This window comes from Sinohyriopsis cumingii, chromosome 6, assembly GCF_028554795.1.
Source record: "Sinohyriopsis cumingii isolate HCF-2022 chromosome 6, ASM2855479v2, whole genome shotgun sequence".
In the NCBI taxonomy this organism is placed as follows: domain Eukaryota; kingdom Metazoa; phylum Mollusca; class Bivalvia; order Unionida; family Unionidae; genus Sinohyriopsis; species Sinohyriopsis cumingii.
Genome location: NC_142966.1, coordinates 34,470,646 through 34,497,976, shown reverse-complemented (window position 1 = coordinate 34,497,976; position 27,331 = coordinate 34,470,646). Strand labels below are relative to the sequence as shown.

Here is a 27,331-nt window from a genome sequence, read left to right as displayed (position 1 = left end):
TAGCTGCGTACGTGTGAATTTTGACAAATGGATGAAATGTCTGGTACCGCGCTAACGTATGAAGCCATACGCAAATACATTTTGAAAGAGGCCGTTTTAAGTACATTCAGAAAAGGCCTAATAGTGTTCTTAGCGAAGTGTGGATTCTCAACCTTGGTTGATATACGAGTGATGGCCGAGCGCTCTGAGAGCGCGCACTCGCGTGAAACCATCTGGGTTGGCAGGGACCGTCCTGGCATCGGTGAGCATAGGAAGACCACTGAGGTGCCACCCAAAGACGGAATGGTCAGAATGGTGGGACGGCAGGGGCCGGAAATATCATCGAGAACATTTCCGTGGGTCGGGCAAGACTCAGAGGGCAGAGAAGGATACCACGAGGAGGAAATGTGATCTTTAGCAGCCCAGACCATGTCGTTAAGGATTGTAGGAAGTATCGTCCGACAACGATTAATACGGTAACTCCGAATACTGTTAAGAAACGGAAAACAGTGGAGTTGACTAACACAGCGATAGCAACGGTTAATGGTGAGATGGACACCGTGTTATATGATACCGCTTGTAGTTATCCGGCCTTGGTAGATAGTAGATATTTCCGACCTAGAGAGTACACAGGCGAGATGGTTGAAGTCCAGTTTGCTCCCCGTCGTTAACATTGATCTTGATTCGCCATATGTAAAGGGACGAATTCAAGCGGCGTGCTTGTCGTGACTGTCTCATGAGGTAATATAAGGTGTATATATGTGTTTCCGCAGCCTAACCCTATGACATGTACCCCTGTACACGTCGGGTCCGTTGAAACGAGGTCAAAGCCGCTACGACCCACGACTTCGCCCATAGACAAACTGCTTTCTGGTGAGTTGAGGAAACTTCAAGAAAAAGATTTGTTTCTCAACAATGTATGCAGGTACGCAAAACATGGGTCTATACGGAACCTGCAGACGGCGAGGTTAAGTTCGCGATGAAACGCGGTATTTTGGATCGGTACGCCAAGAAAGGGACCAATACGTTCAAACAAGTTGTTGTCCCTATAGCGAAGCGAGTAGAAGTGCTTAATCTGGCACAAGAGGGTCTACTTGGAAACTACATGGGTGTGGCGAAGACCAGAGATAGGTTGGTGAGGCAGTTCTACTGGCCGTGTGTGTACGGGGATGTTCAGAGGTTTTGTCTTGAGACAAGTGTCAGCGGGTGGCACCTAAGACCTCTTATCGTCCGGTGACACTAGGAACCACCCCACTGATTGACGAACCTTTCTCGATGGTGGCCATGGACCTAGTAGGTCCGATAAAGTAAACGACAGAAAGCGGTAATCGTTATACACTAACAATATTAGATTACGCCACCTGGTACCCGGAGGTCGTACCCTTGAAGAACATTGACTCAGTCACAGTGGCTGATGCCTTTTTAGGAGTTTGGTCGAGAGTTGGTGTCCCTGAAGGGATACTGACTGACCAGTTGCCGCAGTTCGTGAGCCAGGTGATTGAAGAGGTAAATAGATCACTGTCTATTAGACACAACTGACGACTACCCCGTATCACCCACAGTGCAATGGTCTGGTGGAGCGTTTCAATGCAGCATTGAAACACGCTCTGAAGAAGATCTGTGAAAATCGACAAAGGGATTCGGATCGATACCTTCCCGCAATACTTTTGCCTATCGAGAGGTACCAAAGGCTAGTTTGGGTTTTTCGCCTTTTGAATTAGTCTTTGGGAGGAACCCATGGCTGTATAAAAGGAATTATGGACGGATAAACAAACATCCGAGGAAGTCCGGACAACATACCAATATGTTGTTGATCTCCGCAACAAGCCGGAGGAGGTATTTAAATTGGCTCAGGGGAATCTCTCCGACGCAAGGGGGCGTCAAGCCAAATACTACAATAAAAAGACGAAGGAACGTAACTTCGAGGTGGGTGACAAGGGGTTGTTGCTGCTACCGTTAGAGTACAGCAAACCTCAAGTATCATGGAGGGGACCATTCATGGTATTCCTATTTGTTCTTTGACAAGGGAGAAACCTACGTCGACGTTGTCCTTGACGGGACGTTAACGTCAAAGCAACGTAAGGAGGCGGAGTCGTTACTCCAAGATTACTCAAGCGTCTTGACAGAATAAACTGGCAAGAAGGAGTTGGGGGAGTTCACCCTGAAGTTACTGGATGAGAAGCCAGTGTAGTTGAAACCATATCCGCTACCCTATGCGAATTTAGAAACTGTCCTAAATGAAATTCAAGCTATGATAGACCTGGGAGTTATAGAATCAACTGAGTCGGCGTATAGCTCTCCTATTGTGTTTGTACAGAAGAAAGACGGGAAACACATATTCTGAATCGATTACAGGAAGCTGAACAGGATCACGGAATTCAAAGTAGAACTTTTACCTGACCTTGAGTCCATATTAAATATCTACTATCTACCAAGCCGGATAACTACAACCGGTATCATATAACATGGTTTCCATCTCACCATTAACCGTAGCTATCGCTGTGTTAGTCAACTCCACTGTTTTCCGTTTCTTAACAGTATTCGGAGTTGCCGTATTAATCGTTGTCGGACGATACTTCCTACAATCCTTAACGACATGGTCTGGGCTGCTAAAGATCACCTTTCCTCCTCGTGGTATCCTTCTCTGCCCTCTGAGTCTTGCCCGACCAACGCGAAGTATTTTTCGAAAATCTATCTGTCCAGGGGATGCTGGAACATTCCAGTTCGAAGTGAAGATAGATCAAAACGTGCTTTCGGAACTCCAGATAGGACCTACCAGTGGGTAGTCATGCTATTTGGGGTCCAGAATGCGCCGAGTGTCTTCAGGCGTATGACGAGAAAATTACTTGAACCGTTAAGGGGACTGAAGTTTCAAACTTCATGGACGATTTACTCTTAGTGACAACTACATGGGACGATAATATCCTTTGGCTGAAAACGTTTAGGATCGACTTCGATAAACGGGACTGACCACATGACCATCTAAGTGCCATATAGGGTTTAGGAAACTAATCTACATAGGTCATACCCTCAGCCAAGATACGCTAACCCCAGATAGTTCAAAGGTGGACCAACTTAGGGACGCAGCACGACCGACAACTAAGCCGGAAATTCGATCTTTCTTGGGACTGGCCGGGTATTATTGTCGAAATATTGCTAACGTCAGCGCTACTGCTAGCCCATTGACTGACTTGACTCGGAAAAAAGCTCCTACGAAAGTAATATTGACAGACGCACGTGAACGAGCATTTCAGACGTTAAAGGACAGACTGACGTCAAACGCTGTAGTGAATTTCTCTGATGTGACACTAGATTTTGACAAGATTTTGTCTTACGTACTGACGCTTGTGATACAGGTTTAGGGGCAGTGTTATTACAAGAGCTCGACGGAAACCTATTCCCAGTTGCATACAGTAGCGGGAAATCGTCAACTGCAGAACACAATTATTCAGTCTCTGAGAAATAATGCAAAGCAATTATCTTTGGGATATCTAAATTCCAACGTTACCTGTATGAACGAAAATTTATTTTAGAAACTAACCATCAACCACTCGCCTATTTAGCTAAGTTAAATAAAGGACGATTAATGAGATGGTCATTATTTCTGCAACAGTACCAAGTCCAGGTACGGTATATTAAGGGCAACGAAGACTGCTTAAGTAGACTTGGGACGTCTGAGGTGAAGGGTTCATCTGAGGACATGTAAAGGATAAGAGTAGATCTCCAAAAATAACAGCAACCACAGGATAAAAAGGCTGACGCTATACCGAATGATCTGCAAATTTATTCAACAGTTAATAATATAAAATATGACATCAAGGTCTCATGGCATCTACTGTAGTGTTGCTCTAACAAGTAACAATAACTCGGTCCACTGTTCCGTTTTGTTATTTAAAGGTTTCAATGTGTTTTCGGCAAACGGTAAAATGTTCGTAAGGTCAATTTTCGACAGTCACAAAGATAAACATCGAGACAAGTTGTCCTAGATAACAAGAACTAGAACGTTGTTGTCGATGAGTATTGACGGATAGTATATATTCAACCCTGGGAAGTACACTTACAGCTGATACTGATGTCACAAAGCTTACAATCGGGACTCGGGATGGAAAAAATAAACAACTTGAAATCAAATACAAAAGTGTTACAGTGTTAATTTAAGGGATCATATATACTTATTAACTTCAAGAAGACGTTTTATACAATTAGAGAAGGTTGTATTAAGTGTTATGTGTAGGATATAACGGACAATCGTACAGGTAAATTAACTGTGTGACATACTAAAATGAGACAAACGTTATGATATGTTGTTTAAACGCTTCTAACTGTAGTTTCCAGTGTGAGAAAGAAAAGTAACAATAGCTAAAACTTTGTATCTTAAAAAAAATTCCTGAAAGGCATCATGGACGAAAATTAACAATAACCTGCACAAGTACCCTGATTTTTAAAAATGTATATGCATAATCGAAACAAATGACAGCTTATCATTTATATATTTATACATTTTCTAATAATTTTCCCTGGTAGCGTTAATATATTATGAAGAATCTCAGTACACTGGTCTCAACTTTACAAGTGGATGAGTACTTTTCAAATGCATTCCACTAGTAAATTGATTACCAAAGAAGTTATAGTGCATTTGGTTAACATTGACGGCCAAAATATAATTGCAAAGGAGAGGTCAAATATAGGAGAATTTCAAAAGACCTAAGCAACTCTGGGCTTGATGTAGGTCAAGGGTAAATAGCTTAGTCGAAGAGTAATTATTAGACATAGTCGGTAAGCATAGATTGGGAGAAATAGAAGTGAAATGAAAACTCCACAAAGAATAAGAATAAACAAGAATCCATCATTAGTATTATATATGTTAAAGGACAAGCACTTAAAACTCTTGGTTAACACAGAAACTCGAAGATGGCGTTACTGGGGGTGAAATTTAGAATGAAACAGGTGGAGTAGTTATATATTATACAAGGTTTTAATACCAGACATCGGAATTGTAAACTAAAATGCATGGCATCGGATTGATAACATCTGTATACTTCATATTAAGTCCCATTAGTTTAACATTGTTGCTACTTGTCAATACCCACCGGTATGGACCGGAGTCAAGTAAAAATATTTACCGCTTCCTTATACCGTGAATACATACCCGCGGTCGAAGAATTACTTTTATATACGTCCACATACAAATGGTAATGAACTCTGACTGTGTCCAAAATTTTGACGTTTCCAACATATTACTTCTCCAACCGTTTGAGGAAGAAATGAAGGTGGAGGCAAGAGATCTACACATAAATCCAGGTGACGTGGAAAAGATCATTGAAAATCAGAAAAAGGACAATACAACACCAGCACGCAACGAGATGAAAAAAAAATGTTCAGCTATGTCAATGGGAGGTGAAGAAAGAGCCTAGGACAATATAAAATACCCATCCACACTTATTGAATGACTATATTAGTGAACTGTTTGTTTCTATGTGTAAAGGTCACGGCTAGATGTAGCTTTCATTAAAAATAAAACAATTTCAAATACCAACAGTAGCCACCTCCGAAATTCAAAGACTCAAAATTGCAAGAAAAAATGGAGAGAGAGAGAGCATTTCACACTACCTTTTGATGCAATGTATCAATGAGCAGGTTCATGAATATGTTCTATTTCACATAAATGGTGTAATTATAGTCACACATGATAACATTGATATATCCCATAAGTGGAATCTCTTGAAACAAACGATTTCAAAATGAATAGCAGTTCTTATTTTCAGGTAAAATCCAAGACCATGAGACACAATGACCTCGGAATGTTGATGAAGGTTCCTGCTGAAAATGCAGGACTTCAGAAGAGATTCACGACTTATTCCATCAAGATAATAACAAACAAACCTACCACACTCTCAAAAACCTGCGTCTCACCTAATAAATTTATACAGCCTATTGGACATAACAAATATGTCATCAAAAACAGGCATACGACTCTAAACTAAGTATGAATGAGCAGAAGGAAAATTCTTTAATCCTGATGCACACTACTGTTCCAAATTGACACCCGACCCCCACATATCTTTCTTCAGCAATGACAGCACCATCTAAAGACAATCGTCCAAAATGACCACATTAGAGTAATTTGTTTCTGGCCTGGCAAATCTTTTCATAATTGCACCGTCAGTTTCCATTGGTGCATTGAATCGTATTTTCCTAATAAAAAGTTTTGTTTCTCGTATCAATATTTCGTTGTTTTTCTTTGGCTATATAACATTCCATTCTCTTTTACAAGCTAAGTTTAGTTTACGCGCGTTCATAATATTAAGACATCGCATATTAATGTGCAGTGCTCAGGTTTTATTCATAAATTAAACATCAAGTGAAATATGAAACAGAAAAAAAAAATAATTGTTTTGTTCCAATTGTATTATTCCTTCAATATCGGAGAAAGATTAATATGCTTGTTATTAAGTATATGTAAAGGTTATTGACTATGTATTAGACAATATTGGTCCCTCGTTCATATGGCGTAGAATGCTCGAGCGTGCTTCAAGTCGTTGTATTTAAAAATGGTTGACTGAATGTCAGCTTTATCTCTCTCTAACAACCATGAACAATAATGTATAGCATCCCATTACCTTAAATAACCATGTAACAAAGCAGCGAAACGAACAGAATTCCTTTCCCAGATTTCATGAGCAAATCATGTTTCTGCAAGACGTAGTATATTAAAGAAAATTTGAATTTAAAATTTAATTTGCAAGGCGATCAGTGTAGAAAAAAATCTAAAACGATAATAAAGCAAGCTTTTAAGAGGTTTTATTATAATTCAATTCTTTGAGCATGGCTAATATTTTTGGTAAAAATGGAAAGTGTATACTTAACGTCCTGGAGACAGTACCACAGCTGCAATATTGTCTCCATCTTTTGAACCGCCTTTATTTCAATACGTATGAACAGCATGCGAGGTTCGTATTTCACTCCAATCTGCCTGTAGAATCAGATGATTGGAAACCGGTTTGGGGTTTTGGCAGAGAAAAATAGTATTAGGCGGTACTCAATAACAATGGTTATATTTTGGGAATGGAGAATGTTGAAGTATTGGTTCGATTGATTTTTTTCCACCTTCTAGACAATGGCGACTTCACATTTCAAAAGGTTAAATGTGGTGTCCGATTGTGCAATGTTTGGCATTTTGGGTCCAAAGACGACATCGTATACGGAACTGGATAGACTAGAGGATAGTGTGATATCGTACCGAAGAGCCAGTCTCCTTCATCTGCGGTGACTGTTCATTGCGTCAGAATATAGTCTTCCTGTAAAAGAAGTTATAAATGCTCCAAAAGTCTAAGTCACTGGTTTTCTATTGAATCAAGCAAACGATGTGAAACGATAATTGATCCGCACAAAATTAATAGAAAATCAAGTTTAGATTTTACTAATATCCTATATAACCAGCGTAAGAGCGTCCGGCTTGCACCTCAGTGTGTTTATCACTGGCTTTTTGACATTTGTCCTGATGTATCTAATATAGGGAAGGAACATTGATGGTCACAAGTACTGAAAATATGGTCTACGCAACAAATGATATATATATATATATATATATATATATATATATATATATATATATATATATATATATATATATATATATATATATATATATATATATATATATATAAAATTCGGTGCTGAGTGTTGGGGTCATCTTGAATCTTATGCTGTTGGTAAAAATGAATAAAAACGTTTACATTTCGAAAACTTTAACCCATGATCTTCTGGAGAGTTCTGAATATTCTTAAGCATAGATTTAGTTGACGTTCAATAAAATAACATACATATTTTTACACTCAGTAGTTCGAAAGCAATCAGTTTATTTTACTAAGGCAGAAAACAATGTTGTTAATTATCCAGATGGTAATTGACAACATGATACCATGAATATAAACTTTCATAAAAGGTAGTATCTGCCTATGCTGATGAGGCGGTCGCTTACAGCAATACCGAATGCAGATCAGATCCGTTAAGGGCACAGAGAATGTCGGTGCAGATTTCATGAGTAGGAGTGCCAAAAATGTTAAGTTAGATCAATAGTATCATCAAATATCGTGCTGCATATTAGTCTCCATAGTTAGCATGTAGCCTCGTTAGGATTTCGTTCTATTCATATCGCGTGTAAAGACATATATTCGCACGATGGAGCAAACTTTCTAGAAATAAAATCCCGATTTGATTCTCAAGAGTGCAGGTGTCACGTTGTGTGAGAAAATTTGCTAACAATTGCTGCCTCATGTTATACATGTCTTCTCACATAATTCGTAATTCAAAGTACTTTGGGTAAAGTCAGTACGTGTTATATAATGTTATGACTTTAGACCGATTCTGAAAAAAGGAAACTACCTGTCCATGACTTACTCATTGTGTCACATCAGGTGCGCTGTTAATTCAAAGAGAATCCTGCTGATGTGGTGAAAAATTCTGTTTATTTTGCAATCAGCCATTGAAGTCACCGGTCGGCTTAGGCTTAGAGGCCGGAAAACCCGACATTATAACATGTCAGTGCTACTACCCTAGGTAGTTTTCAAATAGACCATGATGTCCCACCCAGTCACATTATCCTGACACCAGGCCGACCAGTCCTAACACTAATCTCTTAATGCTGAGAGCCAAGCGAGAAAGCTCTTAGTACCATTTTTGTAAGTCTTTGGTATGACTCGGCCAGGGGATCGAACCCACAACCTAACTCATCCGAGACAGACGCTCTAACCACTAGGTCACCTGATTCGTGTGTTGTTATTCAGGGTTTATTCAGAAGGATAGCCCCAAAAGCAATACCGATTGCAAAACAACTAGGAATGAAATCTATTGACGCTATTCATGAAAATATATTCCAGCGCAGTTGGAGATATTGCCGGTGGAGCATTTTCGGCAATCAAGGACAGACTAACACGATTAATTCGACGAAAACCACAGCCACTAGTGAAACTTGCCAGCAGTGAAGTTATGGCTGCAAATGTCAGTAAAATAATAAATCAAGCTGTAAATCAAAAGCTGTCAGAGTTGGCTGATGAAGCAGAACAAAATAGCTTCAAGTTTGATAGCAGGAAATGGATATTCCCGAAGAGGTCTTCTTGTTAGACGATAACAATTATAATAAATTATTCAAACGTGTATCCGATCCAGCATTTGACATAGATGCGCTAGTTCTCAAGGATGAATATGTGCGCGATTATCAGTATTATTCTTATGACGCACGACAACCAGATCAGCGTGGTCGAATTTAATTACAAACTCAAGATACAAGCAGATATTTATTATCTGCTGAAGTGTTCATTGAAGTACAAGGGGAACTTTTGAAAGTTGAAAATACAGAATATAATGCCAATAATATAGTTAGTTTCATTAATAACGGCATCATGGCGTTGGTTGACAGTGCTATATACATGATTGATTGAAAAAATATTGAAAATACAATACCAGGTCTAGCACGATATTCTGATGATCATACAAAATCAGCTGGCCCGTCAATGATGATTGCTAAACACACTTCTGACTTTCTTGACAACAGACAGCATAATATTTGAAAACCAAGAAACGCTGCAAACACCGCTGATCTTGATTCACAACATGTAATGATCAACGTTAATACACGCTTCAACTTAGGTTTTACTAAATGTCGATCAATGTTAAGAGGTAATAGAAAATTTTCATGCTTAATTCCATTATCTCACATCTTTTGATTTTGCAGAAATGTTAGAAACGTTATTTTCGGGGCCAAGCATATCGTTGTACTTGTAAGAAGGGCTATTGACGATGATACTATTTGGCGAGAAGGTGTTGGCGTTGATGCTGGTAAAGTATTACTAACAAAACTTTCGTTGTGGATGCCGGTAATGACTCCAACGATTGCCGAAGAACAAAAATTGCTCTCTTTTATGGAACAAGGCGATAAATCATTATTATCATTGTTAATAACAACTACAGACAGTGCTCAAAGTACATTTAATGGTTTATCCACATGTCATATAGCATCCTAGCAAGGTGTTTCTGCGCCAAGGCATATTTTCATTGTTTTGTAAAATACTGAACGAATAAACTCGCAAGAAGACAGTCCAATGATATGTGACAAAATTGGAGTTTCTGAAGTTTCAGTGAGGATAAATGGACATCAAGAACCAAATGAAGATATATTATTCAATTTTGAATTAAATCATGTAGCACGTGCATACCATCGGTTAATGATATTTATGGGACGTGATCAAAATATAAATACTGGTTTGCAAATATCACAACTAGATTTTATAAATATGTATCCGATTTATTACTTTTCACTGGAACATCTTGATTTATATAGACAGTCTGTCGTTGATATTCAATTTCGAGCTCGAGTAAATAGAGACGCTGGAGCTGTTCCTAATTACAAAGCAGTTGCTGTTATACTCAGCGACAAAGCAATGTTACTCGAAGGTGTTGGTGAACGAATGAGGGTCATTGACCCCCCCCCCCCAGCGGAAAATATGCAATATTTTTTAAACATGTAATTAAATCATTTGCGATTTTTATAATGTCATATCATCACATGAATTGTCTGTATGACTCCTGGTCAGATTAAAAACCTTCAATCAAATTCAGCAAAGAACTGTGGAATATCATTAAAAAAAGGATGAGATCACAGGTGGTCAAAATAAACAATCATTGTCAGAACGTCAACTCAAGCATTTCAATAGCACCAAACAATCAAAAACATTCGGTGCGGGTGCGATTACAAACTCAATTCAAACAGTTGGTACATTTCCTCTTCTTGCAGCTACACCAGCATTAATAGCAGCTGCAGCCCCAGCTGTAGCAAAAGAAAATGCATTTAGTGCTGTTTGAACTGCAGTTGGAATGGCAATAAAGTAAACAATAGGACAAGGATTTAAAAAGTGGGAAAGGTTTAAGACTTCCATAAACTCCTTATCGATACGGAAAAAACCTGAGACATCTATGAACACTTCGTTAATTATTCCAATGTCACATTTTGATTTACTTGATGCTGCTAAGAAATTAAATATAAAGAATTTTAGAGCTTTTTGTGTGATCAATTACCGAAACAACCAAATAATTTTGAAACAGGTATCATTAATCTTGATAATTGTTCTGGTCATGGCACTAATTGGGTGGCATACGCAATTGATCCACCTGGAGCTGTTTATTTTGATTCGTATGGATTAGTTCCAACAAAAGAATTTATAAGCTATATAAACAATTATAACTCCAGGCTCGTATTCAAAGTACCAAGACAAACAATAACTGATCCGCCAATATGTGGTCGTGAAGTAAGTAATGTATTAAATGTTGTTTGAAGATCTGATCTTCTTCCAAATAGAATTGTTACTTTATACACTAGCAGTAAACTTAATGGTTTATATTTACGGAAGATCTTCTTCTATCAAAGACAAGAAAAAAAAGATGATACTGATTTGCCAAATTACGCAATTTAAGATGAACTTGCCGATATTATGAACCTCCTTTTAGTATAGTATCACAATCCATCCTCACTGTGTCTGTACTGTATTCTGAACTTATTTTTTCATCAAAAATAACTTCTTCAATAATAACATAGTTGGCATATCCAATATCTGATACAATTTGATTTAAATGTTGTAATGTTTCATTGATTTGTTGTTTTATATCGTTGTTATAAGGTGCATAATACTAGAAAATCGATTTTGTAGACTGTTAAGTACGCGTGTGTGTTCATGTATAATTTTATCAGGAAAAGTTTTTATGAAATTACCGATATAAGGAAAAGGTTTTTCATGATATATGTCATATACTGTTCTACCAAATCTTTGACTTCTTTTACCATCAGTTGTAGTAAAAGATTTTTCAGGATGTTATAGACCATCCTGAAAATGTATTCTCCACCAACCACCATAGAAGGTCTCCTCGATATTTTGGAGTTGTTATAAATATATTTTTGTCCGTGAGAAATTAACTTAACTTTGCTTCTGGTGGTCTTTTATACTCTTCAGGAAATTCTGGCCATCCTAAAACGGATCTAATTGACGAGTGATGCATATCTACAACGTCATCTGGAGAATATATTTCAATTGCAGATGATAAAGTTGGCTCATGACCTGTTATAGCTATTTTGGATTCTTTTTCGGGTCTAGGTTTCATTTTGCGCAGGGGAAAAAAATGGAAACATAGCTTGCTGAATCAGATTCGTTAATTTGTATTCTGGAGATAGTGTGTATTTATTTTCAAATTTGAGTTGCTGTATTGATTCAAAATTACAAATTATTTTTTCGGGATTTAGTTCATAAAATATTTTATACCGTTCAATCTATATTTTAATATTTTGATTTCGGATTTTCGTAGTTTATTATGTAATAAATTGTAAATTTAATCTTAAAAAAAGCTATTTACAGTGTAGCTTATTTACATTTCATGTTTAAGCTTTTTACATAGAATCTTAATTCTAAGGACGGCACAACATACAATCAAGTCTAACTAAATTATAAGGACGATAAAATACTAAATTAATTCAAAGGACGGCAAAACATACAATCGCATCTAACTTTATTCTATAGACTGCACAACATACAATCTAACTTAATTGTAAGGACAGCACAGTACATATACGGTGGCCTTGTCTACGTTTTTTTCTGCACACCCTCTCCCAAAATCAACCCCGGGAAGGTGTGCTTTTCCGCTGAATTTCGAGCACTCAGGGAGCACCCCAAATGATAGATCGGGTCACATGCTATATAAGCTCACTAATATTCAGAAATCCAAAACCTGATTCACGTTGACCGAGCTAGACAGCACAACAGTGATGGAATTCAGTACTGCGAAACAGAACGCGCAAAGCGTGCAAGGCGAGGTGCCAAGATGGCTGCCAGCCATAGCAGTGATCCCTGCTCCAGCGCTAAGAGCCATTAAGGCTCTTGGCAAAAAACAAGCTTCCAACTAGAGCCTGAGAGCGGGGACTAAAAGAACAACATTACTCCTAGTCTGGGATTCAAACATGGAGGGAGAGGACCTAATCGGTGGAGAAGGTGACCTTTGTTTAGCTAGAAGAAAAAGTAGAAACAGGAAACGTAAACAGAGGAGGGATCCCGCCAATAATAAAGCGGCTAGCCGCCCTGATACTCCGGCTACAAACTCGAGCGGAAAACAAGGACATCAACACCCGATACAGGCGCCCCGAATGATTGGAGTTTCTACAGCTACTCAGACTAGCAGTCAGCAGCAAAGAAAACTGAAGGAAGCAGGAACACAGATTGAAATTACTACCAAGGATGCTAGCACTATTACTGAGACTCAGATAGAAATGGAAAAAGAGTACTCAGAAGAGATAGCAGCGGAAGGAGGGAACACTGGTGAGGATAATGAAGAGGAGATAGAGCAGACTACGATTGAGCAGCGAGCAGAAGAACTGGACCTTCAGGACACTCTAAACGACTCCAAAAAAGCTAAGAACTTTATCAGCTCTGTAAAGTACATGGCCTGGAGATCTTTTAAAAAGAAGAGAAAACCTACCCAGCAGCAGTGGTTGTTTGCTCAACATATACTATCGGAGTACTATCCAAAAGCCTATCAAGAATCCCCGCTAACTGTCCTGGTTGATTTCGCTCAAGTGTTAGCAGAAACGCACGGATTCGAGGCAGTTCCAGTAGAGGCGTATGAGGAGCAACATACAGCGGCTGAGACCTGGGATTATGAAAACCGCCGGAAGACCTTCAGATTGCTGACATAAATTGCCTCATAGGGGAGAAATCCCAACATAGGGCTTTCATTCTGACCCCTGAAAGCCCTTTTAGGCGAATAACTTTGGCCCTGAAAAGAAACAGATTGGAAGCTGCGAAATAACTTCTGGGATGTGACACTAATAGAGATCACAAAATTTGTATGGCTACTATAAGCCAAATCGATTGGTAAACTGTTTTTTTTTTTTTGAGAAATAAATGTACGCATAGTACACGAAAATTATTCTAACTAAACAATAGGTAAATTCAAAACTCAAAATATTTGATTCGGATGTGACTCTCACATGTTTGGCATTAGGGTAGGGATAGCCTGATCGATAGGTAACGTGGCATTGATTTGATATAATTAATAGTACAACGTTGCAGCCTTGGTTCGGAAGGAATCTTTTTTTGGCCCCTTGCTGTCGGTTGCTTGGCTGGGCGGCGTTGTGTTGTGCTGTGCTGGACTAATAGCGGTTAATCGCAAAAATTAAGTAGTACGCAAACGCGTACAATTAACTGGTCGCACATACCTTATAGGTGCACGCGACCTAAATCCAAGTATATATATATATATATATATATATATATATATATATATATATATATATATATATATATATATATATAGAAATCCAAAAGTACTTCCTGCAATGGGCGTGGCTGACTGGATGACATGTATTTTTCTTTTTTGTTAATTTCTATGAATGACAAAATGTTGATGAAGCAAGAAACCTGACAGATTTAGAAAACTAAGGATAATGTTTCTTTAAAAAAAAAAACCAAAAAACATTATTCGTCAATATAAAAATTATTTTATAAGATATCAGACTCTACCTTAGCTGAATGAGTTATTCCCCCTTGATTCTGTCAAGAATCATATCAAGGAGACGAATTACTGTTATTGACGTTGAATTTCTCTGTCTGACAACAAAGATATACCCTGAAGTAAGATACCTTTGTATTTCTTTAAAAATACCGATGTGGAAACAATTAACCTCAAAAACATGATTTATTTGAAAGCGAATTCTAGTGTTTAAAAGATGTCGAGATAACCCTTGAACCGGTCTACTTATCCTTGTCAGAGTTATCTCCCTTCAACATCAGAATGATAAAATAACTGTTGTATCACAATTATTTTAATAATAAATATAATGACACAAAAAATTCAATAAATAGTAACAACTATTGAATTACCCTACCGGAGAGAGCTTTCTCATAACAATAATGAAATATAATTTTTGTTCGTTATATTTCTGTCAACGACGTCGACGAATTAGGAAAAAAATTAAAATTTCCAATAACCGTAAGAATAATAACCAGATAAATTTTATACGAATCAAAGTATAAATCGAAAGGAGCTTCGATTTAAATTATTGATAATAATGCGCATGCGTGGGCTAATACAGTAACAATATTTCCACGAAATCGAACTGTTAAATTTTACTGAGGAGATATATTTGATTTTATTAACGAAATAAATAATAATTATCCTATATCCATGTGGCTGTTGTAAAGTTCCGCTAATGGAAATTGTGATCAGCTTGTACGGCCTAATGGAGATAATTATCTCACAGAATCTCTCCAAGAAGAAAATGAAGAATCTTGCGTAGAAATATAGTCATGGTGCTGACGATGCCAGTCCTGAACAATTACTGAGTAATTGTTTTACCGTTCCTTCAGTTGCTGCTCAGTTTGCTAGAGAGAAAAAATCGTGGAAACCATTACGATTAGATTTTCTTGAAGAAATACAACGCAGTTGTGTCGAATATGGACACAGTGGATTTTGGAATACTAAATACGTTTATAGAAATGTTATTTCAGCTGATATGGTTGCATGTTATTAGGGAAGTTTTCTTGGCATGGGAAATTGTTCTAAGTATTTTGAGCGATTTTGGACGTCGCACGCATGAAATGATTAGAGTATCGATAAATGGACCATTACCGGATTTTCACCTCACTGGATTGGCTTGCATCGTGTTATTTAAGTTTGCTGAAAATCTTCATTCGATTTGTTAGGTCTGGTTTGTCAAATATTTTTCAGAAAAAATGTGGGTACCAACAGTATCATTGCGGCGTATGCTCGATGTAAAAAAAACTATTATCGTCGAATGTAAGTGAAGCAATTACTTCATATCTTCCACAGAAACAAGTTTGGTTACCACAGCAAAAAAATTATTCTGATCATGAAAATCCTGATATAACTGATTTTGAGAATGAAATCACAAAAGATCTTGTCAGAAAAATAATCGGAACATTTACCCATTGTGGATCATATAATCATAATTTACATTGTACAAGATTGATTATAGATGATGCTAAACTCGATTTTATAACTGCTGATACAACGAATAGAAATACGTTTATACGTCGAGGTAATGATAATTTATCAGACGGAACTAAATTAGGTACAATTGTGCGTTATATTGTAGGTGAGTCACCGCAGGTTACTTATTTTAGATCTTCAGCGCTCGCGTACGTTTCGATAAATCTATTATCGATGATAAATAGAGTTTCTGAGTTTGCTATCAGAGTCGCCACGGATTCTTTTTATATCAAAAAGAATACGGGATTGTTAGAACAACTACTTATCGGCAATTGTGCATCAGGGAATGGAGAATAAAACAAGAAATATACTTAATTATTCGAATGCGCCAAGTTGAAATTAAGGGTATTTATTGCCGAAAAGTCAAATATCAGAAGCATCATCAGCACCATCTGTATTTGATCCTGTAGCTAGACATAAAAACAGTTTACCTTAATTGCCTGGATTTTTTATTAAAGAACTCGTGTGATCGAATTGCTCTTGAACGGTTGTTCACAAATTGTTGTATTAACACCTACAAACAGGCTCGCAACAGAAATGAGAGAAAGAAATTATAAATCATGTACTTATCATAGATGCTTTCGATGGAAGGGAGATACATGAACTCCTGAACGAATCGGCGACAAATATAGTCCAATGAATGTTGTTTGGGATGAAATATGAACCGATTCATTAGAAATGTTAAAAATATTTCTTCGTTGGTTGTTTACAAAAAATACTGCTGTAATAATGTGTGGCGATCATGGCCAACCACCGCCTTTTGCTGGACTGTCTCCACACGAACGTTTGAAAATATTGTATTTTATTATGAAGAAATAACTGATGATCATAGAGCACTTGATCCATAATTAAGAGAGTTTAAGAAATTAATCAGACTTCAACCGAATAACAATCAATGTCAAAACTTGCTTGAAATAATTTCAGAAACTCCTATTAACAATTGTTTGGAATTTATGGAGACCTAATGATTTGATAGTTGCAAATAGAAAGACAGTTCGTGGTACACTTCAGCAACAATTATTTATGTTGCATAGAGAAATATTATTAAATCTACCCGTACCATTGTGTTATAGACCAGCAGATACGCGACGACAGAATATCGACGTTGATATACCAGAATCGTCAGAAAAACAAACTCTATATAAATAAGTGCGACTTTCATCTCGATGCTGAATTTAACATGATATTGAAACAACAGCAAATAATCATTGTGCTAGCAGCAACACAGTAATGTTGTGGGACAATGTTCTCAATTTGCTGTAGACATGTTTAATATTAATTTTGGTCATACACTCGAAAATGTAACGCTCACCTGTCTTGAATGTAATCGACGTCGAGGTGCTAGTTGACAAAACTGAATGCGGTGGTATGTGTACGTCTTCAGGAATTACTTGTAATTGCTCGCGCACAAATCCACGTTCAGGAGCAGATTAATCTAATCTGTAGATTGTAGGTTTACCCGTAGATCTTATCACTCTAGAAATTGTATATGTTGTAATACTCAGTCGCTCTTTTTGTACCACCTTCAAGTTCACCGGGTTCATATAACTATCATACAGTAACATTACCTAATTATGGTTGTATTGTAAATTCATGTCGTTGTATTGGCATATGTTTTTTTATTTAATCGCAGTAATATGGTTCATAGCAGTTGTTTGTGTAATTTCATTATTTAATGCTTTTATCACAATTGATAATCTTGCAGTCTATTCGCGAGATTCCGTATCTTTCTGAATTATTTCCTTCGCGGTGGGTAAACACGCGCTTATACTTTTTATAAAAACACTAAAGACAAAAATAAAGTAACAAAATAAACTAGCTCAATTAGAGAAACTCTTGGTAAGTTAGAGGCTTTGGTTTAGCATTACTGACCTTATTTTTTCGTTTTCGTAGGACGCCTTATTTTTTTTTAAAATGATGTTCTAGCAAAAGGTCTGTTCACCCTCTTTGCTGCTCTGACAGGCATTGGACAATTGCTTATTTATCAGTCAATTCAAGTTGTGTGCTCCCCTTGTTTCGATCACGTAGGAACAATGTTCAAAGTTGACGAACTTAATGTTGATTGGATGCGGTGTCTTGCCGCCGCTTCCAATGAAATTGACTCGAATCACAGAAATATCTGCTCGATATGCCAAGGTGTAGATAGGGTTATTGGAACCTTGGCTAGCGAAGATGGATACTATTACATGTCCCCTGCATTAGAAATACAGATTACACGAATTAAAAACTCATAATAGCAATGAGTTAAGTAGTAAGAGAGATTTGGAATCGTTGATCAAATATTACTACCAGTAAAAGTGACCCGTGCTACTAAAGGGCGGTAAAAATTACATGCAGTTACGAATTATAATAGCATTTTGTTTTGTAATCCAATTTGTCACTATATATTCCTAGTATAATTGTAAATGAATTGAGCCAAATACGTTCCGAGCCCTCTCGGCTTTACATAGATTGGAGGATGCTTGGTTTAACCAAAAGCCCATCGTGCGTAAAGTATCTACCCTGCGTGGACAAACTTAAATGGTGATTGAGATTTATTTGATGAACACGCGCTGAAAGGTGATTGTAGAAGGCTGAATAATGAGACAAATTCTGCGACATGTTTGTATCGGTCTGAAATTTTACGATCAAAGATTGCAGCAAGTCGAGATTAGGAATAGCAACTGCCTCTTTAACGGGTGTCTGATTCTTCCACCCTAATTATTGAAAAGTAAATCACAGACAACATTCATAAATTTAGTAATTAAATTAACAGTGGAACAATTTCAGTAATTTGTCACAAAACAGTAGGTGCGATATTATTTCCCCTGCTCTAAGAAAAACAAAACAAGGCATTTCTGACCAAGGCTTGAATGTCAACTTGACTTCTTGAATCGATTGTATTGTGTTTGGATTTTTCCTTCGTTCAATATCCATGTGAGATTCTTTTGAAAATTCATCGTCCAACATTCGGTCCAAAATAATTTATGTTTACCTAAACAGACTTTAATTTATCGACTTACAGTCGAATGAACTGTACTTTTTGATGAACTGTACTTTTTCGACTGTAAGAACTGTAAATAGATGTGCACCTCTTTAAGCGATTTCGACTATTTCGTAAGGGTGAAGTAAATATATTTTAACGTCGACTCTTCAGACTTCTGTAGTACTGTTTTGTTGAGTGTGCGAATGAAAGGTTACAGGGGTTTCGAAGTGAAGAGCCAGGACTACATCACAAGGGGTTCGACTTTACATTGGAAAATTGTCAAATATCCAACAGAATGGCTATGACGAAGTCAGTTGAAATTCAACAAGAAGGATATTGTATTAAATAAAGACATTAGAGTGCAAAGGTTGAATGGACATAAAGTATACATCAAACATGACAGTATTAGGTTGTTTCTTATTATTGACAAATCAAAAACATAGTTTCACGAAAATACTTATTATTTTTAACTTGAAATTTAAATGAAGAAAGTTCGTACATGTTTCTTCTTTGCAAATCGTATGCATTGTGTTATCATTCAAGTCTTACTATGTACCTAGGTGTAAGGTCGACACCCTGGGCGAACTACTAATCTAAACTGGTTGTGCAAAAACCTGATTGGGTTGATATTCAATGCTACAACTAAAATATACAAATCAAGTAATAAAGAGAATACGAAGTACCTTTTCACAGTTTGCTTGGAATTTTTTCTACAAATTCTTCCTTATATTACGCAATCTTTTAATATATTATGGTCAGACTCCTAGTGCTCAACCCAAACAAAGACTCACTTTGCCACCTTATATATGGACTGTTATTTGCATTACTTTCTTAGATGATTTGTAATATTTCAATTGTGGGGAATTCCACTAGGTAGTTTATTTCGCGTAGTATTTCCTTTAACCAATCAGAATCTAGAGTTTTGTCATTCAGTTTAGATCGCACGTTTCTGTTAAGCTACGATCAAGTTAGGAACAAAACTTTAAAGAGATCGAATAAATTAATCCGTTTCAGTATCCACCAATGTATTCCAAGACTTTCTGTTGTTGTTGAGAGCATTTCCCCCGTCTCCAATGGGTGGCGATATAAGAGTTACATTGAGGCATTCTTGTTGTTGATGTAAAGGTAAGTGTTTATTCTTCAGAATTTGACCATAATGGTGTGGTAGTCTCTGTGTATTTCGACGATAGTGAACAGTGAGTAATGAGGCATTGATGACGATCCGGTAGGTAAATCTGTGACCCAATGAACGTGCTTTGTTTATATCCAGCTTCTAAAGAAATGCAGGATAACTTATGACAAGAACTTACCCGTGAGTTATCTTTAAAGATACTTTAGAATAAGTTATGATTTATTATCATTTGGACACAGGGAAGGTTCAGTGCTAAGAAATAAATGTAGAGACTGTAGCAATGCGGATTGTATTCTAAAAATAGTAACCACACATGATATTTCAAGCTGCCACGGTGAAACCAATAACTTCTCCATATATTGATGTATATGCTCTGCTTTATTTAAATACGCTAATCTTCATTATTTGTTCCATCACTAGGATCTGACGTATTTTAAGACTTGTTTCAATGATAAATGACTTTGTATTGCTTAGATCAAAGAGGTTGCATATCTTGACCTTGCCGTAATTTCGTAGAATCTTGAATGAGTCTATACAATACACATATTTAATAACTAATCTAGGCGGCTGCGTTACAGCATTAGCTCCATCTATTTTATTTCACACTATATCCTCAGTTCTAGGTTGGCTGTACGAAATAGACATATTAGGGATAAGAAATGGAAACATGGATTAAATATCTGTGAGTAATGAAATAATGTCAATCAAGAAAGAAATCAACCTCTGTTAAAAGAAAATTATTATGTAAATAAGTGGTTGCAAAGTCAGTATGTATAACAACAGGTTCAAGATTTTGTCTACTTTAAGTACATTCCATCACTACACTGCGACATAAATTAATGATCTCATAAAGTATTCGCTGTACTATTTTAGCTGACTGACCATCATACTACTGTTAGAAAAATAATAAACCTACTAGCCAGGGAAACGTTTTCCAGAATCATCAACATGCATTTAATTCGCGGCCACAATCAAATATTCCAACCATGTGATAATATAAAGTAAATGTAGTTACATCTTATGATGTGACAGTGAACAATCAGCAGAAAAACAACTAATGATGTAAGTTTGCAATGGATATTTATTTTGATGACAGAATACAATATCTTCTCTGGTTTTACAAGATCAATGTAACATTTAAATTATACACGGATTATCAGAACCTTTCAAAAGGTCACGTAAAGAGAACTTCTTTTGATCGAAATGTAACATTGAAAAATTCAGAGTGCCTAACTCGAAAGCAATTACACATTAAACGACCTTATATGGTCTGTAAAGTCTTTATATATGATTTGGAAAATCTTTATATATGGTTTCGAAAGTCTTTATATATGGTTTGGAAAGTTTTTATATACGGTTTGGAAAGTCTTTATATATGGTTTGGAAAGTTTTTATATATGGTTTGGAAAGTCTTTAAATATGGTTTGGAAAATCTTTATATATGGTTTGGAAAGTCTTTATATGTGGTTTGGAAAATCTTTATATATGGTTTGGAAAGTTTTTATATATAGTTTGGAAAAGTTGTACGTATGGTTTAGGAAAGTCTTTATATATGGTTTTATATGACATGTAAATTCACCTGGACTTTACCAATATATAGTCATTTGTAAGGTGTAAAGGGAACCATTATCCTCTTGCATAGCTCAGAACAACGATACAACGATCTCTGTCTCTCTGTCTCTCTCTCTCTCTCTCTCTGCGTATTAAAATCTTAGGCTCTAATATTTAGAATGAGTTGTCCTGTTTACCTCTAAATTATAAGAGACAAGTCTGTTCTGTTAATACACAAACTATGCACAGACGCAATATTTAATATTATTAGCTAATACAATTTCAAATTTTAAGAAATGGAGATAATTAAACTTGCACTAGATTTTAGTTACGAATGTTCAGTGTACCAACTGTTTAAATGCATTATCTTAACAAAAGGAATGCATGAAATACCAGAACCATATGCCCAGCTGGTGTGTGTATGACATACGGGTGGGTTTTGCTTTACAAGTAATGATCGAGTTAAATCCAGGGGCTATGTTGATGGGACTATGGATCTCGATTGTTTACAATTAAGACCCTAGGACTGAATCATGGGATTAGGGATCTTGATTTCAAATTATGACCCAGAGGCTTAGTTAGGGATAAAACTCAAAGAATGACCAAATATTGCATGAATTGACATTAGGGTCAGTGATCACTAGAAGTGCGCTGTATTTCCGGTTTAACGCAGTAATTATTTCCGGTGTTCCTCATTACGCAACGTTTCACTTTACTGGTAGTTTATTTATTTCCATCATTGAAGAATGTAATGAAATTCCCTAGTTAACTGCCAATTGAATGACACTAAGAGGATGTTTTCATTTTACATGATGAAATAATTCAAAAAGTTGATTTTACACAACAGTTGTATTTGTCACGCCTCAATTTTGCCAATTTGGTGGATAAATGCGACGTTTATTTATTTACTGGTGTTATGTTAATGTGATAAGTTAAATGTGCTCCTTTTTAATAGTGTGAATCATCCTAAAACTTTAGGAGAGGAGTTGTTTTCTGATTCAATCTTACGTGATATCTAAAGTTTTCTTGTTTATTGAGTAAGTGTATATTTTGTTTGCTTCCCTCTCAAAAATGTCTTCATTGGGTCTTGGCATCCCATTCAAACTTTCCATGCCTGTTATGACAATAGCATGGATGAGATTGAGCGTTCAAAGGTGAGCCAGAGAATGCGACCTGGAGAGATCGTAGGGTGAGCATGGGAGTTTAGAACAAGCAAGGAGAATTGTAGCGTGGGCTGGAGGTAATGTTGAGCATGCTTCAGAGATCTGTGTTGACATGGATAATCGTAAGGTGAGCTAGAGAGTTTGTATTGAAAGCTAGAAAGAGCATTGGATGAGAGTTTAGAGCAAGCTGGATAATTCGTAGGGTGAGCTTAGGAAGAGGAGCTGGACATAATGTAAGATATAGAATCCGCCTACGAAGAACATCTTGACGAATTTTGTGAAGACGAAACAGCGAAATAAGGGTGCCTTAGGGGGTATAGTGTTCGCAAAACACGCAATGTTAACAAGCTGTATACTAGTTTGTAAGAATGGAACCCTTACTTAGAGGTTTTTATTTCAACGCCTCTTATACGACACAGTCCCTATTCTAACAGACAAAAAATGCTATAAAAATATCCGTCGAGCCGATGTCGACACACTCGCGACTTAATAAAGCATGTCAAGAAGAACACATGCCGTAAGATTATATCGTACATTTTCATTTGGGTCATTGTGCCCACTCTTGTTACATGAACCCTTTATTAATATTCTGTCTCGAAGAGAAAGAGTCTACCTACAAAAGAAGTTCTGACCAATTTGGTGAAGATGAATCAGTTAAATATGGGGCGCCTTGTGGGGTGCCGGCTATGGAAAACACCTAAATGTTAATAAACTGCATTAATAGTCAGTACTCATGGAACATATACTTAGAGGAATTTGATTTCAATGCCTCTTAAACAGTGTGGAAATAAGACCCCTTTCTAAGAGCAGAAAAAGTTGAAAGAAAATTCGTAAAGCCGATTTCGAGAAACTTGCAACTAAAGAAAGGAAGTCGAGCAGAACACATGCCATAAGATTATATTGTACGTTTACATTTGGCAATTACGTCCACTCTTTATACATGAACCCTTGATTGACATTTTTTTTACTAGGTGATATAGTCCACCTACGATCGAAGTCCTGGCGAATTTCGTGAAGACTAAACAGCGAAATAAGGGTACCTTAAGGGATACCGCAAATAATAAACTGAATCAATAGTTTGTACTCAAGGAACTGTTACTTAGAAGACTCTAATTTCAACGCATCTTGTAAAATATCAAAGTAAGGCCCCTTTCTAACAGGCAAAAAAAAAAACAGCTTAAAGAAAATTCATCAAGCCGATTCCGTGAAAGTCGCAACTAAATAAAGGAATTCTAGCAAAACACATGCCATAAGATTATATCATACGTTTACCTTTGGCCAATTGCATTATCTCTTTATACATGAACCCGTCAATGATATTTAATCTCTAGGAACAGAGTCCACCTACTGAGGAAACCCTGAGAAATTTGGTGAAGACGAAACAGCGAAAAAAGGGGCACCTTTGGGGATATCAGGTACGAAAGAAACGCAAATGTGAATAAACTTTATCAATAGTCCGTACTCATTGAATCCTTACTAAGAGGATTTTAATTTAACGCCTCTTATAGAGTATTGAAATAAGGCCATTTTCTAACAGCAGGAAAAGATTCAGTAGAATGCGTCTAGCCGATTTAGAGAAACTCGAACTAAATAAAGGAAGTCAAGCAGAACACTTACCGTACGATTATATCGTACGTTTACATTTGCGCTATTACGTCCACTCTTTCTACATGAACACTTCATTTAAATTTTATCTCTAGGAGATAGAGTCAACCTACGAAGGCACTCCTGACGAATTTCATCAAGAGGAAATAGCGAAATAAGGGGCGCCATACGGATACCGGCTATAAAAAACAGGTTATTTTTAATAAACTGTATCAATAGATTTTGTATTCTTGTAACCCTTACTTAGATGATTTCGATTTCAACTCCTATTATACAGTGTCGAAATTAGGCCTTTTTCTAATAGCAATAATAGTTTACAGAAAATTCGTTTAGCCGATCTCTAGAAACCCGCGACTAAGTAAAGGAGGTCGAGCAGACACATGCCGTAAGATTATATCGTACGTCTATATTTGCGCTATTACGTCCACACATTAGACATGAACACTTGATTTAGATTATATCGTACGTTTTCATTTTGGCCATTACGTCCGCTCTTTATGCATGAACGCTTCATTAATATGTTATCTCTAGGAGATAGAGTCTACCAACGAAGGAAGTCCTGACGAATTTCGTTACGTCGAAATAGCAAATTAGGTGGCGCTTAGGGGGTTCCGGCTTTCAAAAACACACAAAGGTTAATAAAATGTATTAATGATTTGTATTCATGCCAGCCTTTCTTAGAGTATTTAGATTTCAACGCCTCCTATACATTATCGAAACGACGCCTCTTTCTAATACCAGGAAACGTCTGAAGATAATTCGTCTAGCCGATTTGGAGAAAATGGCGAAGAAGTAAAGGAAGTTGAGTAAAACACATGCCTTACGATTATATCGTACGTTTTCATTTTGGCCATTACGTCCGCTCTTTATGCATGAACGCTTCATTGATATGTTTTATATAGGAGATAGAGTCTACCAACGAAGGAAGTCCTGACGAATTTCGTAAAGACGAGACAGCGAAATAAGGGGCGCTTTAGTGGGTAACGTCTGTGAAAAGCACGCACATTTTAATAAACTGTGTCAATATTTTGTACTCATTAAATCCTTACTTAGATGATATCGATTCTAACTCCTCTTATACAGTAACAAAACATGGCGCCTTTCTAACAGCAGACAAAGTTTAAAGAAACTTTATACATGAACCTTTCATTGATATTTTATCTCTAAGAAAGTCCACCTAAACAGAATTTCTCACGAATTTCGTGAAGACGAAACAACAAAATTAGGGGAGCCTTAGAGGTACCGGCTGTGAAAAAAATACGCAAATGTTAATAAACTGCATTAATAGATGGTGCTCATGAAACTTAGAGGACTTTGATATCGGTAATCCTGTACAGTATCGAAGTAAGGCACCTTTTGAAAAGCAGTAAAAAGTTGAAAGAAAATTCGTCCAACCGATTTCGAGAAACTTGCAACTTAATAAAATATGTCAAGGAGAACACATGCCATTAGATTATATAGTACGTTTACATTTGGGCCATTGCGGTCACTCTTTATACATGAACCCTTCGTTGATATCTTATGTATAGGAGAGTCAACCTTCGACGGAAGAATTTTTATGTTTTGTGACTGATGTGTTAACAGCCACTTTTACTCCAATTACTGCTAATTCCTTTATATGAGGAACTCAGTGTAGATTAGTTCTCAGCTAATTGTGTTTCCCTCTTTAAATAAAGTCATTGAAGCTTCCTGCTTATGAGACATCATACTCAATCACTTTTGTACCCCATCCCAAAAAGAACACAAATATATAGATAGATATATAGAGAGCGAAAGGCATTTAGCTTTGACTTCCAATATAAACTAGCATAAAGCTAAACTAAAAATTACTCGTTTGCACTTTGACCATATATTGCTTGATTCACATTGCATAAGACGTAGAGCCTATGATCTAGATTAGTTTGCCATATTAAATTTCTTGCTGCTGCTATAAAATAATCAAGGCATGCTGGCAAATCAAATCCTAAATCTGGAACATCTAAATATATCACAATAAAAGGTTTTAAGTTAGTAAAATCACATATACTTACATCTAGCGGTGTGGCAATGCACAAGGAGTATAATAGCAACAAATGCTATCAATGGCAGGTGATCCATCCTATACAGTGTCGACACGAATGCAGATGATTATTTCTCTAATCCGACAGGAATAACTTCAATCACACATGAAATTCGTGGTACAGTTAGGACATACGAATTGTTGAATTTGTTTAACAAAAGATATTAACGTGTTTTTGTTCAAAATTGAACGTACGAAATATCGGATCGTGTAAGTCAACCTTAATCGTACCTAACACTTTATAACTAACCAGGAAGTATTTAGACAGTATCTAGGTTTATCCGGTTTTCACTGTTAAAGCTTACAGGTAGGCTATAAAGTAACACCTTTGTCTTAGTCATACTTCCGGGCAAATATAGGTTAACCTCTCTCTCTCTCTCTCTCTCTCTCTCTCTCTCTCACACACACACACACACACACACACAAATGTTTAACTGAGCTATTTGGAGACCATGCAATAATAACTGTTCTGTGTAGTTTGCAGTGGAATTCGAGTAAATTCTATATTTACATACGAAACCATTGATGCAATTTCTGACGACTTATTCCTTCAGCTTCCAATTATAATGTTAATAAACGATGGGGACATAACTGATACCAGGTTCGCGTGTGGCTTTTTGCATGCAATGTAGCATGTGTAAATTGCCTTGTATTCATAAAACGAGTGCAAATGTAATGACACGAAGTATTTTGAGCTTATTAAGAATAAATTCCCCTGATATTGCATGTTGTTGTATTATCCTTTTCTCCGTTTTCACTAAACCTAAAGTGCACGTAGACTGAATTAAGAAAACATTTTCTTACCACCAATATCTAATATACATTCTGTC

At 36.7% G+C, this 27,331-nt stretch overlaps 1 protein-coding gene across 4 annotated transcripts in view; it reads right to left on the bottom strand.

Annotated features, from left to right (window-relative positions):
• LOC149796700 (uncharacterized) overlaps positions 1-26,741 on the bottom strand; it is a 70,796-nt gene extending 44,055 nt beyond the window's left edge. For all 4 annotated transcript variants that reach the window (XM_089961332.1, XM_089961329.1, XM_089961331.1 and 1 more), the window contains exon 1: positions 26,473-26,741. In XM_089961332.1, the coding sequence (XP_089817458.1) occupies positions 26,473-26,539 (67 nt within the window). In that variant the 5' untranslated portion in view covers positions 26,540-26,741. The remainder of the gene's footprint in view (positions 1-26,472) is intronic.
• Between the last annotated feature and the right edge of the window lie 590 nt (positions 26,742-27,331).